The sequence below is a fragment of the Numida meleagris genome, chromosome 25 (genome assembly GCF_002078875.1).
Source record: "Numida meleagris isolate 19003 breed g44 Domestic line chromosome 25, NumMel1.0, whole genome shotgun sequence".
NCBI lineage: Eukaryota > Metazoa > Chordata > Aves > Galliformes > Numididae > Numida > Numida meleagris.
Window position 1 is genome coordinate 3914464 of NC_034433.1, and position 17511 is coordinate 3931974.

At 49.0% G+C, this 17511-nt stretch overlaps 2 protein-coding genes across 4 annotated transcripts; both read right to left on the reverse strand.

Annotated features, from left to right (window-relative positions):
* On the reverse strand, window positions 409-14062 carry PTPN22 (protein tyrosine phosphatase, non-receptor type 22). Of its 2 annotated transcripts, XM_021376977.1 has the most exons (21): window positions 13687-14062; window positions 10546-10654; window positions 10340-10416; window positions 9645-9740; window positions 9266-9304; window positions 8859-8930; window positions 8707-8766; window positions 8147-8289; window positions 7897-7963; window positions 7522-7599; window positions 6892-6984; window positions 5524-5600; window positions 4466-5190; window positions 3913-3996; window positions 3653-3783; window positions 3539-3566; window positions 3067-3147; window positions 2682-2788; window positions 2060-2090; window positions 1522-1599; window positions 409-1287 (listed from the first exon to the last, which is right to left on the reverse strand). In XM_021376977.1, exons 1-21 carry the CDS (start codon window positions 13771-13773, stop codon window positions 1223-1225), a joined length of 2328 nt encoding a protein of 775 aa, XP_021232652.1. In that variant the 5' UTR covers window positions 13774-14062; the 3' UTR covers window positions 409-1222. The 2 variants fall into 2 exon arrangements, 1 of the variants encoding a protein (XP_021232652.1); XR_002432790.1 differs by lacking the exon at window positions 2060-2090.
* On the reverse strand, window positions 14189-17385 carry BCL2L15 (BCL2 like 15). Of its 2 annotated transcripts, none has more exons than XM_021376982.1 (4): window positions 17015-17385; window positions 15900-16042; window positions 14890-15105; window positions 14189-14373 (listed from the first exon to the last, which is right to left on the reverse strand). In XM_021376982.1, the coding sequence occupies exons 1-4, from the start codon at window positions 17118-17120 to the stop codon at window positions 14356-14358; spliced, it is 483 nt and encodes a 160-aa protein (XP_021232657.1). In that variant the 5' UTR covers window positions 17121-17385; the 3' UTR covers window positions 14189-14355. The 2 variants fall into 2 exon arrangements, with proteins under 2 accessions (XP_021232657.1, XP_021232658.1); XM_021376983.1 differs by lacking the exon at window positions 17015-17385 and adding an exon at window positions 16888-16916 and having other exon boundaries at window positions 15900-16068.

The window sequence follows — 17511 nt, forward strand, 5'->3', positions numbered from 1 at the left end:
GAGGCCGGCCGGGCCGCTCCCCCGAGGGCAGCGGGGGCGGCTCCTCCGGGGCCCGGGATACGGCGCGCACCGCAGCGACCTGCGCAGCCATTTCACAGTCTCCCTCACACACATTTAAATGGCCCGAGCGCCAGCCGGCACTGCGCAGGCGTCGCGCGGCACCCCCTGGGAGTTGTAGTTTGCGGCGGTGCGCCGGGAAGTGTAGTCCGCCCTCGGGCGCATGCGTGGGCGCCTGCACGACTGGAGTGGGCGGTGGAGGGGCGGCCGCGCGCCGCGTCGCGTGGTGCGGTCACGTGCTCGCCGCTATGTGAGTGGCTGTAGCGAGCGGCGCGCGGAGGGCGGGAAGGGCGCCGTCCTTCTGGGGCGCGGTTTGGCTGTCCCGTTCCGGGGCCTGTCAGCACACTCAGATGCATTCCGGCCCATAAATAAACTTTATTTATTTACACAGCATTTGTCACACATAATAAAATACTTCCTGGATGAAATACACTGTCCCTGAATTCGGTTATGGCTTTCCACGTTCCCGCGTCATAAAAATATTAAATACAAACAGCTGTCATTTGTGGGCGCTGCGATCGCTGTGTGGGTTTTTGTATAGTGAGGGCCGTAGGGTCCGCCAGTTTTGCAGTATCCTTGTTAACTGAAAAACTAGGGAAAAAAATCTGGTTCAGATGAGGAAAAAAAAAAAAGAAATGAACGTTCAATTAAAGGGAAATTATTAGTATGGTTTGAGATGTTCATTCCCTTTTCGTTCAAGTGATAGAAACACACAAGGCAACACAGGACTTCGGCTGTGGCACGCTCGGTGTCTGCAGGGCTCCAGCTCCCTGTGGTGGTTCAGTCCCCTCTGCCATTCAGCAGTCTTTACTGGAATTGTTTGCAGTTTACAGTGTTTTGTTTCAGAAAGCTCAAATCTACCGTTTTGAAGAGAACTCATTCCAAAACCCAACAAAAATACATCACTCGTTAGGATAAAATATCTGTTCCTGGGCTTAGATTTCCATCCCGTTGTGAATTAACTGAAAGTGCTCAGCTGCTGGTAGTTACACGTGCTTCTATACTTCAGAACTTCAGTGGAAGAACGTGCAAGTAGTGCGTCATTCGCAAATATCGTGCAACACATTTTGATGTATTCATTTTGATGGAAACCTTACTGAAATGAACATTCAGGGCACATCAGAAGGTATTCACACATCTGTGACACCAAATCTATAAGGTTTATCTAAATATTCCATGCTGGTGGTGGGTTTCTTGGTCCTTTTGGTTTTGAAAATCGACTTGCAAAGCCTAGGAAAAAAGAAATATTTTTTTAATGCAACAAATTCAGCATTTTATAGATTTTGACTGCGTAATTTCCTAAAATAATGGGGTTTTTGAAAACACTTGTAATTTAAGTTCTCCCAGAATTTAAGATGTAGTTTACTTGCACCAGCTGACTACAGGCTGTTGCTTCAAAAACTACAAATACAGTCTGTCATTGTATTTATCAACAAATCCTCCCACTATGACACGAATACATACCAAAATTAAAGAAAGAGCTCAAATGATTTGAAGGTACAGATTCTGGTGGTTTTGTCAGTGAAGATGGACTACAGATGCCTGGAAACACAAAATTGTACTGACACAGTTAGTAATCATTGTAACTCCCTGAAGAACTGGATTTTTTTCACACACCTACAGGAGAACACACACTGCCACATGTACAACTGCACTCCAGACAAAGTGCTCTCTGTATTACCACAGCTTGAATGTCACACGTTTTTAAAGACATTATTTGCTCGTAGTAGGGAGTAGATGCACTACTGCCGTGCAATCCTCTGGAAAAATGTTTGCTCAGCAGTGCTTTGAACAGTTATTAGCCGTCCTATTTTCAAGATAAACTTTTAAAGTTTAGATCAAAGGGAACTTAATGAGAAAATCCTTATTTATGCTCCAAATAGATCAGGCAGAATCCAGAATGGGGCTCAGGTCAATCACATTCCCCAGAGTACCGCGCTCCCCCATGTTTAGAGCATTTGACAGAATGATAAAATCATTCAGGTTGGTCTGAAAGACTTACTTTTTCTCACGTTTTTGAGTATTTTCAAACTCTGCAAAAAAAGAAAAGAAAAGAAAAGAAAAGAAAAGAAAAGAAAAGAAAAGAAAAGAAAAGAAAGAAAGAAAGAAAGAAAGAAAGAAAGAAAGAAAGAAAGAAAGAAAGAAAGAAAGAAAGAAAGAAAGAAAGAAAAAGAAAAATGCTTGTTCAAAAAAAATATAGCAAGTTTCCTGTTTTCCTCAAATGCTTTTCTACTCAACTGTAACATCCCAAAATACAATTTCTTATGAGGATAATTAACTGGAGCCACAGTAATGAGCAGAATCCATCCTACATGGGAATTCAGACTCCACTCAAGCAAATTTTTCCCAGAAGAACTGGTACTTTGAAATGCTGAGGCAGAACCATTCACACAGGCGTGAATGTGTGGCTCTGTTCTTTTCATGCACAGGTAGGGTCTACAGTTCTACAACACAATACTATTAGACTTGTTTCCTTGCTCTAAATTGAAGAGTGCTCTCAAAGCATGCTGTTTACCAATGGTTAGCAGTCAGAAAGGAACAGTAGCTGTAGCTAGGAAAATCTCTTGTCAGCATCTCCTTTACCTATAGCTTTTGTGCAGGTGCTTTTTCGTTTGTTTGTTTACCTTGCTTCTCCTGAAGCATTTCACAGGCTCTTTTGGTGATGATTCAGAAGCTCCATTACTCAAGTCCCAAGAACTACCTGTAGAATTTCTTGCAGGAAGCTGCAGACCTGGGAACATACAGCAGAACATTTTATGTGGTCATGAATCCTCTCGCTTCTTTTCTCAGTGCTTTGTTGCTGCTTTTTGTTTCCTCCAATGCAGCGTCTGCAGAAATTCCCAACAGGTTCCCTGGTTGCATTTGCTTCCTTTATATCTGCTGACCTCTCCTACAGTTAAGTCCATTGGTAATATTTTGAACAAATGAGCCACTGTTACCTGAGCTGTTACAGGTTTAGATGTAAGTATAAATCTCAGTTAAATGCTGGGAAAATAAGTCACCACTTACTTTGTTCATCAGCGAGAACAAACGACTCCGGGGTTCTTTCAGGAAGTGGGGGAGGAGAATTAGAGCGATCCCGGTTTATTTCTGAGAAAGCAAAGACAGGAGGTTCATATATCTGCCTTTCAGAATGCGTATATCTGTTCAGTACGAGGACTGCAGAACTCTAACCTGTATATCTCCATTGTGTCAAAGGAAACACATAACATGCAGTAAAAGGATGTGACAACCCTCAGCCTGAGGAGACTGCAGGGAACATCATCGTGAAATAGACAGAGTGATGCAGGGGCTGATGAGGAAATATAACTATGAATTCATTTGGCTGCAGAACTGTTTAGATTTATTTAATTGCAGAAAATTTCTGTTGGACTGAGCATAGATCCTAGAGACGTTTACTAAATCTGGCATAACTTAAAGCAGGTTCCATTAAAAGCAGACCTTATGCCCAAAGATAGTTATCCCAACATCAAACTTTTACCTGAGTGTGAGCTCCGAAGCTTCAGACTCTGGAAACGAAAAACAAGGATAGTATATAATAAGGAAATGGACACAGTGATAGTGCTGGAGAAGAGAAAAAACTGCACTTACTTACCTTACTTGGTCTCAATCTCACTGTGTCATTTAACATCACTGAGTGAGACACACTACTCTGCTCCAAAGAGGTTCCAATATTTGCATGTCTAGCTGGAAGATGAAAATCTGAGGTGGCCAGGGGAAATTCTCCTGGAAACAAACACAAGAGGTCATTTCTCCCCCCAGGCAGCCAGAGCAAAGGCACTGCTTTGATCTCTCATGAAGCTGAAAAGGGCCCTCAGAGCAGATGTCAGTCACGGCACTGCTAAATGCACTTACCTGATTCACTGGCCACAATAAAGGACTCGGGAGTTCGCTCCGGCAGGGGTGGAGGATCGTCATCATCTGTCTGGGGCAGGATGTCTAATGGAGGAGACGTGGGCAGGTTACTGCATGGCATGCACAGCAGCACTGCAGACCTGTGCAGAGGCTGAGATCTGACTGCCCCACCCAGCTGACCAACAGAGATTATAGCAAACCTCTCTGAACTGCACCTAAAATCCAAATAGTCCTCAGCACCTCTCACCTGCTGCCGGATATGTGCCCCAGGTGCCCTCCCAGCAGTACTGACAAAGAACCCTATGGCACAGGGGAGGATTCCTGCATGACCCCGCACACACACACGTCCCTCAGCATGCAGCACCACTGCTGTTTGATTGCACTGCAGCTCCTATAACTTCCCCAATGCCTCTGGCATCTAGATAGTAAGAAGACTTGTGCACCAAATCCTGATGTAAGGTGGGATGAAATCACGTGAGGCCGCCCCCAGGCACTGCCAGATGCTTCAGGACTGTGCTCACCACACATGGAGCCAGCAGCCCGCAGCACTTACTCAGCGAGGACGTCCTGCCGGTGGTCGGCCGGGCAGCGTGGTGGGATGCAGGCTGGGGCGGTGGGGAGGTGGGCACTGTGCAAGGAGGGCCCCGTGCATCCTGCCCAATGGATGGCTCTGGGGACGGCTGCTCATCTGGGGAGAGTGAAGAGAAGTAGGGATCTTCTGCTGAACAACAGTAAGGGTAAGGACATCGCCTGCAGTTCCTATGGCCAGGGGGACCATCTGCTACTTGGCTTGAGTGGTTCAGCTCAACAGGGGAAAATACATCCTGCTCCTTCACCTGGAAGCCTGAGCAACAGGCACTGGGTGACTGAGAATTCAAAGTGGGCTTTGTATTCCCTCCATCACAAGCCCAGACTTCTCCTTGCTGTGACAGCACAAAAGGCGTCGATGTGGTCCGTGCCAGAGGTGCTTTGCCGTGGGCCCCTTTCCTGCCTGTTCCCTGCAGCTCCAGGTCCAGCAGCAGCTGCTCAGAGGACCTGCTGCTGAACTGCAAACTGCGGTGCTTCTGAAGGGCTTCTCCTGCGCCCCACATCTTGACAGCAGCTGCATGCCTGGTGCCACTGATGTTCAAAGTGCCAATGGAGACCGCCGCTCTGATGGAAGGGCCTCTGTCCTCAGAGCTGCCCCGTGCTGCTGTGGCAGACAGGGATGTCAGCGGTGCTTCATTTTGTGCCAGAGGAGGAAAGTGTCGGTGCACATCCTGGTCCTCTTGCCCTGAGCTGCAATAAAGCATGGCAGCATGAACTCAGAGCTGTCAAGCACTCAGAAATCTGTTAGCCTATTAACAAGGCCCCAGAGCATTGTTTGTAAGGGCAGATCTGTCCCCTGGGAACACAGAGCCCGCCCAGTTCAGCCTGGAGTGGCAGGGAAGCCCTGTTTGGCCACCATTAAATGGTGAGCAGAGGAGGTCCCTTTACACAGCTGAAGTGGTCTTAGTGGTGTTTCCCAACCTTGATGATTCTATGATTCCACAAAATACACAGGAAAAGTGCATCTTCCTGAAATAACAGGGGTAACCGAAAATACGTGGGACACTTGTGTGATGGCCTTACCAGGTTAGCAAACTCAGAGAATAGATATCTTCCACGGGAGTTAGCTGTGGCTTGGGTACAGGATGCCTTGTTAGAGCCTGATGAAAGAAAGCAAGAGAGTGAAGAAAAAAAATGCAAAGAGCACAGACATGCTATTTGAGGAGACAGAATTTCTGCCAACTACTTTTAATGATTAATGGAGTTTGGGAATGGCAAATGCCAACTTGAAAACACCAGTTTGGCACTGAACGTTAAGAACAGGTCCTCCTGAACAGCTCTTCTTGTGTGCACCTTTCAGTGCTGAGGGCCAGACAATGACCCAGCTGTTGCAAACACCTGCAAAATCGCCTGAGCTCTGCTTGAGAACCCCAGCAGCCATTCAGCCATGCTGCGCGGGTGCTGATTTCATTTGTGACACTTTGGCATGTGACCATCACCCATGCTCTGTGAGGTTCTTGCAGAGGACAGTGAGCTTCAGACAATTGGGAGCTTTGGCCAGCAGCTACAAAGCCACATCCAGACTTGCACCATTCTCTGCATTTTGTGTCAGCCTAGTCCTGCATCTCCTTTGCTTACTGACTATCCACTACCCATGCAGAAGGCACTTTCCAGCTGTCTTCTCACTCAGCTCCGGTGAATACTATGTGGTGTGAATCCCATCGTGGGATCCTGATCCACATGCTTTAGATAGCAGCTTCAGCAATATAAGCTAACTTTTCAGCCTTTACTTAAGAGTGGCAGTTCTTCTTCACTTCTACAAGGCTGCAAACAGCTACAGAGTCAGGTAACGCTCATGCCTGCAGTCAGAGAATAAGGAGAAGCTGTGGGTGTTTGGGCTGTTCCTGTTTATATAACTTCCCAAACTAAACTGAAACCCACTGTGCTGCTTGCAGGCACTCCATGAAACCAAGTTTCACTGGCACATGCACATGAAAAGCAGCCGCTGGTGGAGAAGGTTGAAGATGTTCATTCTATTCACTCATTGTATTAAACAATTATAAAAATATATAGTGGTTTTGAGACAGAAGAAAATTTAGCTCTCAGCTGAGGTCAGTTCCTGTGGTAAGCAGCATGTGGTCAAGGAAACAGCGGGTTCTCATGGCTTAACTTGAGAGGAGGCTCAGCTTGGTCTGGGACCTGTCTCCATGACTTTCATGCACTTTCTTGCAGAGTATATATAAATAAATGAGTTAATTTGTATAAATGAAATAGCAGGTAAAGAACTAGGGGCCACATAAGCACCTCAACAGACTGGAGGTTTCTGTTACAATCCAATTATGAATAAATAGGGCAAAAAGGTGGCTTATTCCATTCTGCAATAGGAATCAAGGTTAAACCTGGTGTGCCTGAGGCTGCAAGAGGTGGTGCATTTGTCCTGGTGACTTTTACCTGTGAAGCAGCAGAGTTTTCCTGGGCATCCAGTGCTTCAATCTGCCTTCTGAAGAGCTCAATGACAGCATCGTAAACCAGCTTGTACTGCTCCTGCATTCGACAAATAAAAGAGATGTGAAAGCCAGCACCTGCAGTACATGTCACCTGTGGTCACCTATCACCCAAATCAAACATCGGCCCCTGTGAGAAGCTGCCACTTTGTGGTCTGGTAGCAGGACAAGTTCTCAGAAGAAGTAGAAGCTGCAGTTTCCACAGGGTTGAGACCAAAGCTTTTTTTTTTTTTTTTTTGTCAGCTGCGCACACAGCGCTGTTCTGCACTGAGCTTCCTCTTCCATTGGTCTCAGTTGAGAAGAGTTTCCACTTTATTTCCTGGACGGTCACTTGTTTCACAGCATAAGTGTTCAAAAAAATGTCTCTGCAAGTACTAAACTATCCCAGCTGTCTACAGAGAACTGGTCAGAAATTCATTTCTGCAAAATCATTCTTCTGCTCTGAAAAAGGACCTTGCAGAACAACTGCATGCCCAGTTCCCAGCCATTCTGTGCTTCCTCACTGCGAGCCCTCAAGGGGAGGTGCTGAGGTTTCAGTTCTGAGAGTATATTAGTTGTCAACATTTCCTGGCCATACCTTGGTCTGCACTATTGAAGGCCTTTGTGTGCGCATCTCCTGGATCAGACTGAAAATACTGAAGTTCACTGGAACAATCTTGCAAGAAAGAGAAAAGATTAAAAACTGAAAATGAGAGCAGGTCTGATACCAAAGCGTGGAGAGACAAATATAGACAGTAAACTTGCATTGAAGACTGAAAGCCGGCACCAAGCCGAGCCCTGGAAGCTGAAGTCCAAGCCAAGAGCATCGGTAGCAGGAAGGTCTCCAGCCTGGCTGCACAGCTGCACTGCAGTGCTGCTGTTTGCTCCAGGATGCAGAGGGGAGGGAGTGCAGCAACGACAACAGGCAGCAAATGGGTGGTGAGCGAGCACACTTGGTGGGACTGACACCTACCCCGTCCTTCAGCAGCTTCCAGGTGTAGTCAATGGCACAAACAACTCCTGTTCTCCCGCAGCCAGCACTGCAATGAGAGTCACAGAAGGGCTGCTAGCAGAGGTCGGAGATGGGCAGGCTATATTCTCCAACAAGGGTATTAAGAAAACCTTACAGCCCTGCATCCCACATCACGGACAGCACGGATCCCACCCATCCCTGTGGGGAAGCCAGGGAGGCACCGGGCGCACCCTGCCCTGCGTGCACTCACCTGCAGTGGATGCAGATGGGGATGCTGTCATCTGGCTGGTAGCAGCGGACCTCACCAATGAGCTCCAGAATGGGGTCAATGGAAGAGGGAATGTCGTGGTCAGGCCAGTTTTGGTAGTGGAACTGGTGGATGGTGTGCACCTCCTGCGACAGGAGAGAAGTGCTGGCAGGACACTGACGTGGCCATCAGCACAGCGAGGCAAGCTGACGTGCTGCAGCCATCTCTAACTCTGCGCCCTATTGGCAAGCAGAAGCTGCAAGCTGGAAGTGCAATTTGTAGCTGTTCTTGCTACAAAGGACGCCTTGCCACCTTATGAGGTCCTCCATTCTCCCTTTTAGCCTCACTTACCCACGATCTAATTTATCACAACTGTCAAACAGCTTCAGAAATTAAAGTTTGAGCTCATTGATTTTTTATTCTCTTAATTCCTTCAGCCACTGCTGAATCTAAGCCAGCATGCTGAGGAGCACAGAACTTTCTGCAAAGTGCAATGCATTCTAATATTATTTATATAATTAAGCCAGCGGAGTCGCTTTTTCTGCCTTGACTTTCCTACTTACTTCATTCAGGGTCACTTTTAAAGTCCTGATCACGTACTCATTTTTCTTTTCTTCAGCTTCCTGCAGAACAATAATGAGAGTCACATTTTCTGCAGATGACAGTAGCTTCCAGTGCGCGTGCTGTGATGTGGTGTGAAGGTGGCTCTACTCACACAGGTGACGGAAAAGGGACCGCACTGCAGGGAGGAGTCGCCCACCTCTGCCCAGTACCGCTCACATTTTTTCTGTTGCAAGAAGCAGATGTCTGGTTATTCACTGCCGCCTGCCCGCAGCACCACCCGTCTCATTGCCTGGCAGGTGCAGCAGGCTGGGCTGTTGCTGCTGACCAACCTCTGCCCGCCCCATCGCTGGAGCCCTCAGGCAGGAGCTGGGCTTGTTTCCCTGCCAGCCAGGCTGGTTACGTTACTGGAGACGGTTTGAGAATTTGCCACAGGAGAGTCAAGGAACCATTTGTATGAAATGGAAACTTGCTGTCCCCAATGATATTTAATAAAAATTTGCATCTCCTCACCCTGTCCTGGCCCTGCCGCAGCACAGCTGCCTCCGCTGTGTTACTCACCTTTCCCATTTCAAACTCCATGCAGGCCATGACCACGATCTGCAGAAAGAAGGTTTGTCAGAAGAGTTTTTTATCCAGGCAGAAGAATCAGTCCCGTTGTCTGGGGCTGCTCATCAGCCACGAAGGAGTTACTTGGACTGGCCCCCCAGTGTTGGCCAAAGAAAACTTGGGACAGCACCCACAGCTCTGGACCTTCCCAGCACGGAGCCAGATGCTGCCCACATCCCAGCTCACGGGGAGGACACGGCTCACACAGAGCACCTGAGAGCCGCCCTGGTGCTGCCGCTGTCTCTTCAGTCTCAAAGGAGTTCTAGCTGCTTTTACAGACAACTTTTAATAAAACAAAGCAAACAAACAAACATGTGAATCCACATCTTACCAGGACTTTATACTCCCAAATCATCCTCCAAAAGTCAGTGACAGTGGTAGGGAGAGGCCCTTGGGTTGCGATGTATGCTCTCGGCCCATAGACTCCCTAGGACAGCATTCAAATTGGACATGAAGACATGTTTGCATAGCTCACCCACAGAAATAAAAATCATCTCTCTTTCTGAATCCTACTTCTACCCAATGAGGCCAATACGGACATAGAAGGGCTTTTATATAGTTACATCTTAGGCACCTAAATTAAATGAAGCCATCGGAAGCCAAGCAGGCTGGGCTGGAGGCAAGATCTGTCCTAGCACCCAGAGCTGCCTGCTGCTCACTGCAGGGCTGAGCGGTGCTGCTCAGCTTCCGGCCACCAGCAGCCTGGGCTCGGGCAGGCCACCCTGGCCACAGGCAGTTTTGCACCATCCCCCAGCCTGGCAGGAAGCGGGGGCTGCGAGCTGCAAGCTTCCAGCCCAGTAGGTGTGCATGGCCCTGGGCTGCAGGCTGGTGCCTCTGTGCTGCTTCTGCTCACTGTGCAGAACCTGTACATCTCATGTCCTCACTGAACAGCACGGCAGCTACCAACCAGATCATCTACTCGTATCCACAGCCATAGGACCTGCTCCTCCTGGCACGAGGTGGCCGGGCAGCTCCAGCAGCCCGCAAACACCTTCACACCGCAGAGCACCGTGAAAGAAGCAATACCTTGATGAAGTTGGCATTGATGTAATGAGAATCTGTATCCGATGTGATCAGGGATAGCTCCACTCTGCTGTGGTCATCTGCAGGCACAAAAGCAGGAGAAGCAGCAGCAATGTTACCGTTTGTCTCCCATGGCACTGGGCCCCCCCGGGCTGCAGCGCAGCATAGAAGGGAAGGCTGAATAGCAACATTTGCCATTTCCAACCTACAGGGCAAGATGTCTTTGTATCTGTTCTTCTTGATGTTCTCTGGGCACTCAGCTGTTGATGTAGGGTAGATTTTATCCGACCTATATTTTGTTGACTGCCTTTTCAGCTTCTGTGGTAAGAGGATGGAACAAGTTACAGCAAATGTGCTACATACAACGCTACTAGATAGCACATGTGAAGGTCTCTGGGGGTCAGGCTCGCCACCACAAAGCATCATTTACACCATTAATTCTTTTCAGAGAGGCTTTTCTCGAAGTACTCAGACCAAGAATAGAAGCAGAAGCCACCTAAGAGCCCCAGAATGGAAAATGTGTACGAGGCAGTGCCACAGGAGGCAGGGGCATGTGGGCTTCTGAAGGGAGGGGATGCATTCATATGGCACATAAAGCATCGTCCTCACTAGTGAGTATAGTACAAAAAGCACCCAGAGAAGAGGAGTAACAATATTAAACTACCTCCAGCAAATGACACCAGAAAAGACAAATGAAGTAATTGATTTTTCTCACGCTGGTAAAAATGCTCTTAATGTGTAGCTGCAAACAGCAATGCACAAGCAATTAAAGGGGCACAAGAAATCAGAGCAGAGTAGTTGTGTACACCGTCAAGAGAGAAAGGAGGAGAAGGAGTCCTAGGAGAGGCTCTCACATATGTTAATCTCTGATCTCTTTCATTGCCTGTATAAAGCTTATGCGCTCCTGGAGAGTTCAAGCATATTTTCTCTTATTAAGCGTAGAATTTTATTTCCTTGACATCAGCCTCTATATAACACACACTGTTCGTTGCCATTGACTTTGAAAGCACCATTCTTTCTGTATTCTTTCTTGCCATCAAGGGGTAGCTCTGATTTAAAAGAAAAGACCATTTCTGTAATTGGTATCTCCACAGTCTGACACTCGGAAGGGCCCTTCCCACCACGTGGAGCAATGTCTGGAGAGAACTTCTCTCCAGCATCATCACTGGGCTCCAAAGAAGCAGACTGACAGAAGAAAACCCTTAGCGATCTGTGCCTTTAAGAAAGAATGATGCACAGGGGTGAGGGGGGAAGGAACCACTGACACACCTGAGCCGTGAGGTGACGGAGCATCTCGTGCCTTGCACACACTTCACGGTCACCCACGTGAGTTTTAGCAGGAAGTGGAAACAATGGTTCAGCTGCTCTGCTCGCAGGAAAAACATTCTGCTCCCTGGGTCACCGAGCCAAAATAGCTCCGTGGTCAAACGAGTGGAGGAGACGGCCTTGCTGTGCTGCTGGTGTCTGCGGGAGCACCTGGAGGCAACATGCTCCAATGGCAGCACATGGGCAGGAATGGAAGTAGGGGCCGAAGGCTTCAGGCACTGATCTGGGGGCTCAACACGCGACCTCCCCCCGCCTCCTTCCAGCACAGCCCCACCCTCCCAGGCTGGATATCAAGGAAAGCAACCACTCTGCACTGGGGCCAATCCTTATAGCTACAGCTCCAAATTACATTATTTCTGTCCCTGCACAAACTTATATAAAACTGCTGGAAAGTGACTACAAATGAGAAAGGAAATGGGAGTAGTAGGACCATACAAACAGAAAACAGGGGCTCAAACAAAAAAAGCTCTGTCATTTACAGCGATATGACCACAATATGCATGCACAGATTCTTGTTCACGCAGAGAGGGGAGGCAGCGGGATGGATCCAACATTTCTCCCAAGTTTGGAACACAATTCTTTCCAATGTCTGTGCTTGCAAAAGCGGCCATCAGCTCAGGCCGTTCAGGGAAGATTTCTCCCCAGTCCTGGAGGAAATGCCGCCCTGCCCTGTTCCACGTGCCGCTGCTGTCAGAACACGAGCTGCACTTGGCTGCTGGAGCCACACGGCTCGCCCCCCCAGCTGCCTCACAGCCCTGCCCCAGCCCAGCACCGGGGAAAATCCAGCAGCCTATGACAGTGCTTTGTTCCATGGAACAACCGACTGTTACTGCAGGCTCAGATTAATCACTTCCCTCCAACCCAGACAGCTGGAAGTCGAGCACTAAGCTTTTCCCAAGCGTTTGAAGTGAAGATTTCACTGGTGCATCAGAGCAGGGCCGGATCTCATGGGGTCTGCTGAGCAACCCCCGGGCTTGCTGCCTGGCACAGCCCCTGGGGGAGCAGTGGGGGTCAGTGCTCGTCCTGGTGTTTGTTTGAGACATCTCAGGCCTTACAGATGCACTAGTTTAGCCCTTCCCTACGTCTTCTGAAGCTGAGCAGTGCCTGGAGCCACGCAGAGCCTCCCGCTGACCCATCGGCAGCCATCACCAGCCATCAGCACTGGGGCTGTGCATTGCCAACTGAGGCTCACCCCTGCCACCCAAACAACCACAAGGCTGGCAGAGAGCTAACAGACTGGGGCACTGCACAGATTTTCACCGGGCAGACACTGCAGAACACTGGGGAAGACGAGAGCCGTCAGCAATGTGCTCTCTTTGTGCTAGTTTTGCCTTTAAGAAAAAATAAATTTATCTCCAGGAGGAGCCAGGAGCACTAGCAGGTGTTAAGGCACACGCACTCATTCCAGGTGAATGCCTGAGCCCTTCCATGTAACCTAGCACGGCACCGGAGGCTGCAGAAGCAGCCAGCACAGCCCTCCTGCCTTGGCCATGGTGCATGGACACAACCAACCTCAGGTCCACGCAGCATCTATCTGAACACTCGCCTCTCATTCTGCAGGGGCTATGGGTGGGGGGTTTCTAGTGAGATGAAAAAGGCAAAGAACTGTCTCAGGTAGCAACTAGAGCATCCCAACAGGAGCACACATCACAGATGCAACCTATTGCAGCGGGAGAAGAGGCAGTGAGTGGCACTGTCACTGTGTTCCTCAGCGTGTCCCCGCTGCAGTACAGGGCAAACTGAAACTGTATCCTGACAAGTGCATTCACTAAGTAGAAAACAGGAAGCACTTGGTAAATTATTTAAAAAACAAACAGTTTCACTTTGAACGCAAACCATTAAATTACTCTTCTGTCTTTACATTCTTTTTACTCTACTTAACTCCCACACCTCTTTTTGCTTTAAAATGTACAGAAAATGTTATTGTCACGTGCAAAGTCTCATCTCTCCTTTGGGGAGTGGTGACCGAGCAGTTCTCTTCAAAATAAATTCAAATACAGAACGGTGCCTTAAGGCGAACTTACCAAAAACTCATCTACAAACGCTTCTTGGTTGAGCTTCTTGCTTTGGGCTCTCTCCAGGTTCTGTAGCAGGATTTCCCTTTGGTCCATGCTGGAAGAGATGGAGCGAGACTGGCCTGCCGAGCACAGGAGCTGACATGTCAAGTGCAAGTCACAGCGGAAAGCACCAGCTCGGAGAGCACTCGCTGCAGGCTGTGGTTTACTGACTTCATCACCAGCCTTAAAGGAAATTAGTGCGTAACAGATACCGTGGCCAAACAACAAAACAAAACACAGCTCTGGGCCCTAGTGCCTCCATCTGAAACCACGCGTGCTCACGGCTGTGTGACAAAGAGAGTCAGGAGCTGGGGGCCAGAGCTGGGCACCCCACACCTGGGTGCTCCGACTGCTGAGAGTCCCCTGGACACACAAGAGTACGGGATCTGTGCCAGGACACTTGTCCAAGTCATGGCATGCTCTGGTTCCCAACCCCACATTCATGGCCAGAGAGAAATGCAAGAAGAAAAACAGATAACAACAAACATTTATTACTTTTTATGTGCAGTGATACAGAATTTCTTTACACCTTATGGTTCTTCTAGCAATCTCCTGGAGAAACGTAAAAGCAATTGTCCCAGCTAAATCAATGAAAATCCCAGCTTCGCATTTTGGAAAGTGGTGCAGCCCTCTCTCTCAGTTGTCCAACTTCTCCTGAAAACAAGCAAACAAAAAACCAAGCCGTGTGTATGTATTTTAGAGGAAGAATTCGAGGTGGGTTTAAAGTTGCTGGCAGAACAGGAAAGATGCAGGAGGGCGAAGCAAGCTTTGCATCTTCCACTGCGACCTCTCCCAGCCTGATTTCATTGTTCCACCGATAAAACACACCAGGTGGTGTCTGTAGAGCTACATTAGCAGGGAAGTGCTTTTTGTATGAATAATCCTCAGTTACTTTGATTCTAAACTAACGCAGCGAGCTTAGCTCCCAAGGCACTGTGATAAGGAATTAAATCCTGACGCAGAGAAGCAGATGGGAAGTTTGGTGCTGACTTCAGTAGGTCTTCAGCAAGGTATTTCGCAAAGCTGTTTGCACAGCTACAAGCAGCGTTAGCTGATGAGCGGGCTTGAGAGCGGACGCCAGGCAGAACAGCGCATGGGAAAGCTCAGGGAAACAAAGGAACAGAGCCAGCGATGCTCAGGCACACAGCACCACGAACTTCACGTGCTTACCCATCCTCCACAGGCCTCAATGTAGTTTTTCACTTGAACATTTTCATTAATCGCTTTTATCAGGTGGCTGGGATTGACCTGAGCTGCTCCTTTCTTAAGAATATACATCATCAGTTTCACAGAAACAGAGAGAAAAGCTCTCTCATAGACCAGCTCAGGGTTCTGGTCACTCCACCTTCTGCTCAGAGCATCCACAGCAGCCCCAAATTTCTCCATCTGCAAGCATCAAGAGGGCAGTTTGAGCTTCTTTTTTAAAAAACAATCATGTAATAAGCGAGTCTTGGCTCAAAACCCAACTTTCAGTTAAGTGCCTGCATTTGTTTACTCTGTTCACAACTAAAGCTGGTGTCCCCCACTGCTGCTGCCTGGTGGTGCCCACGCAGCGCAGGATGTCCAAGGCAGGGCTCTCCCTTTCTGCTGACCTTGCTATGGCTTGTCCAAATGAGAGCAGTGGGAGGCATGCCTGAAGACCTAGGAAGGACAGCTCTAACCAGAGCTGCAGCGAACGTTAAGCTACAACTACAAGCAGAACATGCACTAAAACCGTGCAGGCTTTGACTTCAGGGCAAGCTCAAGCCCCGCTCCCTGGAGCACACTGTCTCCTCTTCAGTCTTTCTCTTACACACAGTATTTGCCCCCCCACCGGCCCCAAGCTGCATCTTATCTCCTGCAATGACAGGTCAGCCTGTGCAATGCCAGGTCTTTGGAATCAGCTCCTTTGGAAGAGACAAGGAGAAAAGATGTGAGAGATCACCGACCCGGATGAAGGCAAAGAACTGAGCAGGTCCTACAGTGCTTTGCTTGGCTCCAGTTCTGGGGCCTGCCCACCAGACAGACCAGTGGAGGCAGGCTGCTGGCTGCCACGTCCTTTTCCCTCGGGCATCTCTGACTCCTACAGCATAAGGTGGACTCCTCTCTAGGCTTTTGCTATTCTCCAATACAAAAAGAGCCCCAGGCTGGCCTACAAACAGAGAGCAGCCCAAGGCCAGGTGGGATGAGACATCCTTTACCTGTCCCATGAGTACTTCACGAAGAACCTGCGAGGAAACCCTTTCAAAATCCATGTTGCACTGGTCACCGATCTGCCGCAGACGATTGGCAATAATAACTGGGTCAAAATAGCTTGGTGACTCTTCCTCAGACTGCACAGACCCTGAAACAACGAGTGGAGTGAGCAGGCTGAGGGGTTAAGGCATAATACATGACAAGGCAGAATGCACCTTGTCTCTCCCTCCTTCAATCCCAGTGACCCAGTGGCATCCAGCAGCTGGCACAGCCCTGCTGGTATTTCCCCAGCACTGCTGGGCTGCAGCTCACTGCATGCAGACAGGCTCCAGAGAGCAGACATCAAAGCTGGGGCCTCTTCTGAGCAAGTGCAAGTTGCGCAGTCTCAAAGTCATAGAGTGATCCAAATTTGGGAAGGTTTTCAAAGGCACGCTTCACAGATTTCAGGTGCATAAAAACATTAGAACTTCTCAGCTCAACTACTTCAATGGGGGTTGTTGCTTTTTTTTTTTTTTTTTTGCCTCCGTTAAAGCATTTTCCATTAAAGCGTGCTGAGATAAAAAGTGTACTTCTTTTTTTTTTCTGAATGTTCAGCCAGAAGGAGATACCCATCACTGAGAACTTCAGCAAAAGCACTTCCAAGATTCACAGTGCCATAAGGAACTGAAAGCAGGACCTTCCAAAACAGAGCAGTGTGCACCCTGATCTCCCACAGCACGTCCTGCCCTGCCGCCATCCCATCCCATCCCATCCCATCCCATCCCATCCCATCCCATCCCATCCCATCCCATCCCATCCCATCCCCTTCCCTTCAGGCTGGAGCTGCAGGCGAGGGCCCAGGTGCAACCCACCCGCTCCAGGGGAAGGAAACCAGGCAGAGGCTGACAGGAGACTATTGCCCCCCAGGCCTCAACCGAGGCAGGCTGCAGCTGTGGTCTCTGCAGGGTTCTGAGAACCCCACCCCGCTCTAATTTATCCCCCCAGAATGGATACAACTCGGAGGTCATCATAAGTCTGTATTGAAAAATCCCAACAGCTGGCATCGAGCTGCAGCGCCCTTCCTTTACATCTCTCCAGCATCCTCAGCAACGAGGATCTCGCACGGAACTGCAGGCCTCACCTCCTGAGTCTGTCTGCAGGCATCGGAAATCAGTCTCGTCGTCATTCAGGAGATCATCAAACAAGGCTTCCACAACGCATGCTGTCTGTTCCTCAAACGTCCTCATGGCAGCTCTTGCCTGAAGCCGCCGGCGGTCGGGGACGGCCCTCAGCTGTCGGGGCGAGGGCTGCCTCAGAATTTTATCCTCCTTCTCCCAGAGCGGTGCAGGCCCTTGCTTCCGGGAGCAGCATGGCTGCAGGCTCCTCCTGAGCACGGCAACCTTTGCTCTCAACTGCGATCACTCAAACTGCGGGTGTGGCACCGCCATGGAGATAAACATTAACTAAAGAACTACAAGAAGTCAAGGGTTGTTGACTCATTCGTTTATCAGGAAAGGTACCTGGACAGAAGGGTAGAAACTGGAAGTCCTATCTCAGATCAGCACTCGATTCAGTCTATCTGCAGCTGAGTAAAGGGTTGTTTGCCAGCAAGCTATCAAGGTGCGGCTTGTTTTGCTA

What these genes read in the sequence shown, in the direction of transcription:
- BCL2L15 (XM_021376982.1), bottom strand. Translation starts at nt 17,120, where the DNA reads ATGAGGACGTTTGAGGAACAGACAGCATGCGTTGTGGAAGCCTTGTTT. An exon ending in CCTGCAGACAGACTCAGGAG is followed by an intron (nt 16,043 to 17,014) that starts GTGAGGCCTGCA and finishes TCGTTGTTTCAG; the next exon opens with GGTCTGTGCAGTCTGAGGAA. An exon ending in GTGAAGTACTCATGGGACAG is followed by an intron (nt 15,106 to 15,899) that starts GTAAAGGATGTC and finishes TGATGCTTGCAG; the next exon opens with ATGGAGAAATTTGGGGCTGC.
- PTPN22 (XM_021376977.1), bottom strand. Translation starts at nt 13,773, where the DNA reads ATGGACCAAAGGGAAATCCTGCTACAGAACCTGGAGAGAGCCCAAAGC. An exon ending in TATTGTGGCCAGTGAATCAG is followed by an intron (nt 3,784 to 3,912) that starts GTAAGTGCATTT and finishes GTTTGTTTCCAG; the next exon opens with GAGAATTTCCCCTGGCCACC. An exon ending in ACTCAAAAACGTGAGAAAAA is followed by an intron (nt 1,600 to 2,059) that starts GTAAGTCTTTCA and finishes TTGTGTTTCCAG; the next exon opens with GCATCTGTAGTCCATCTTCA.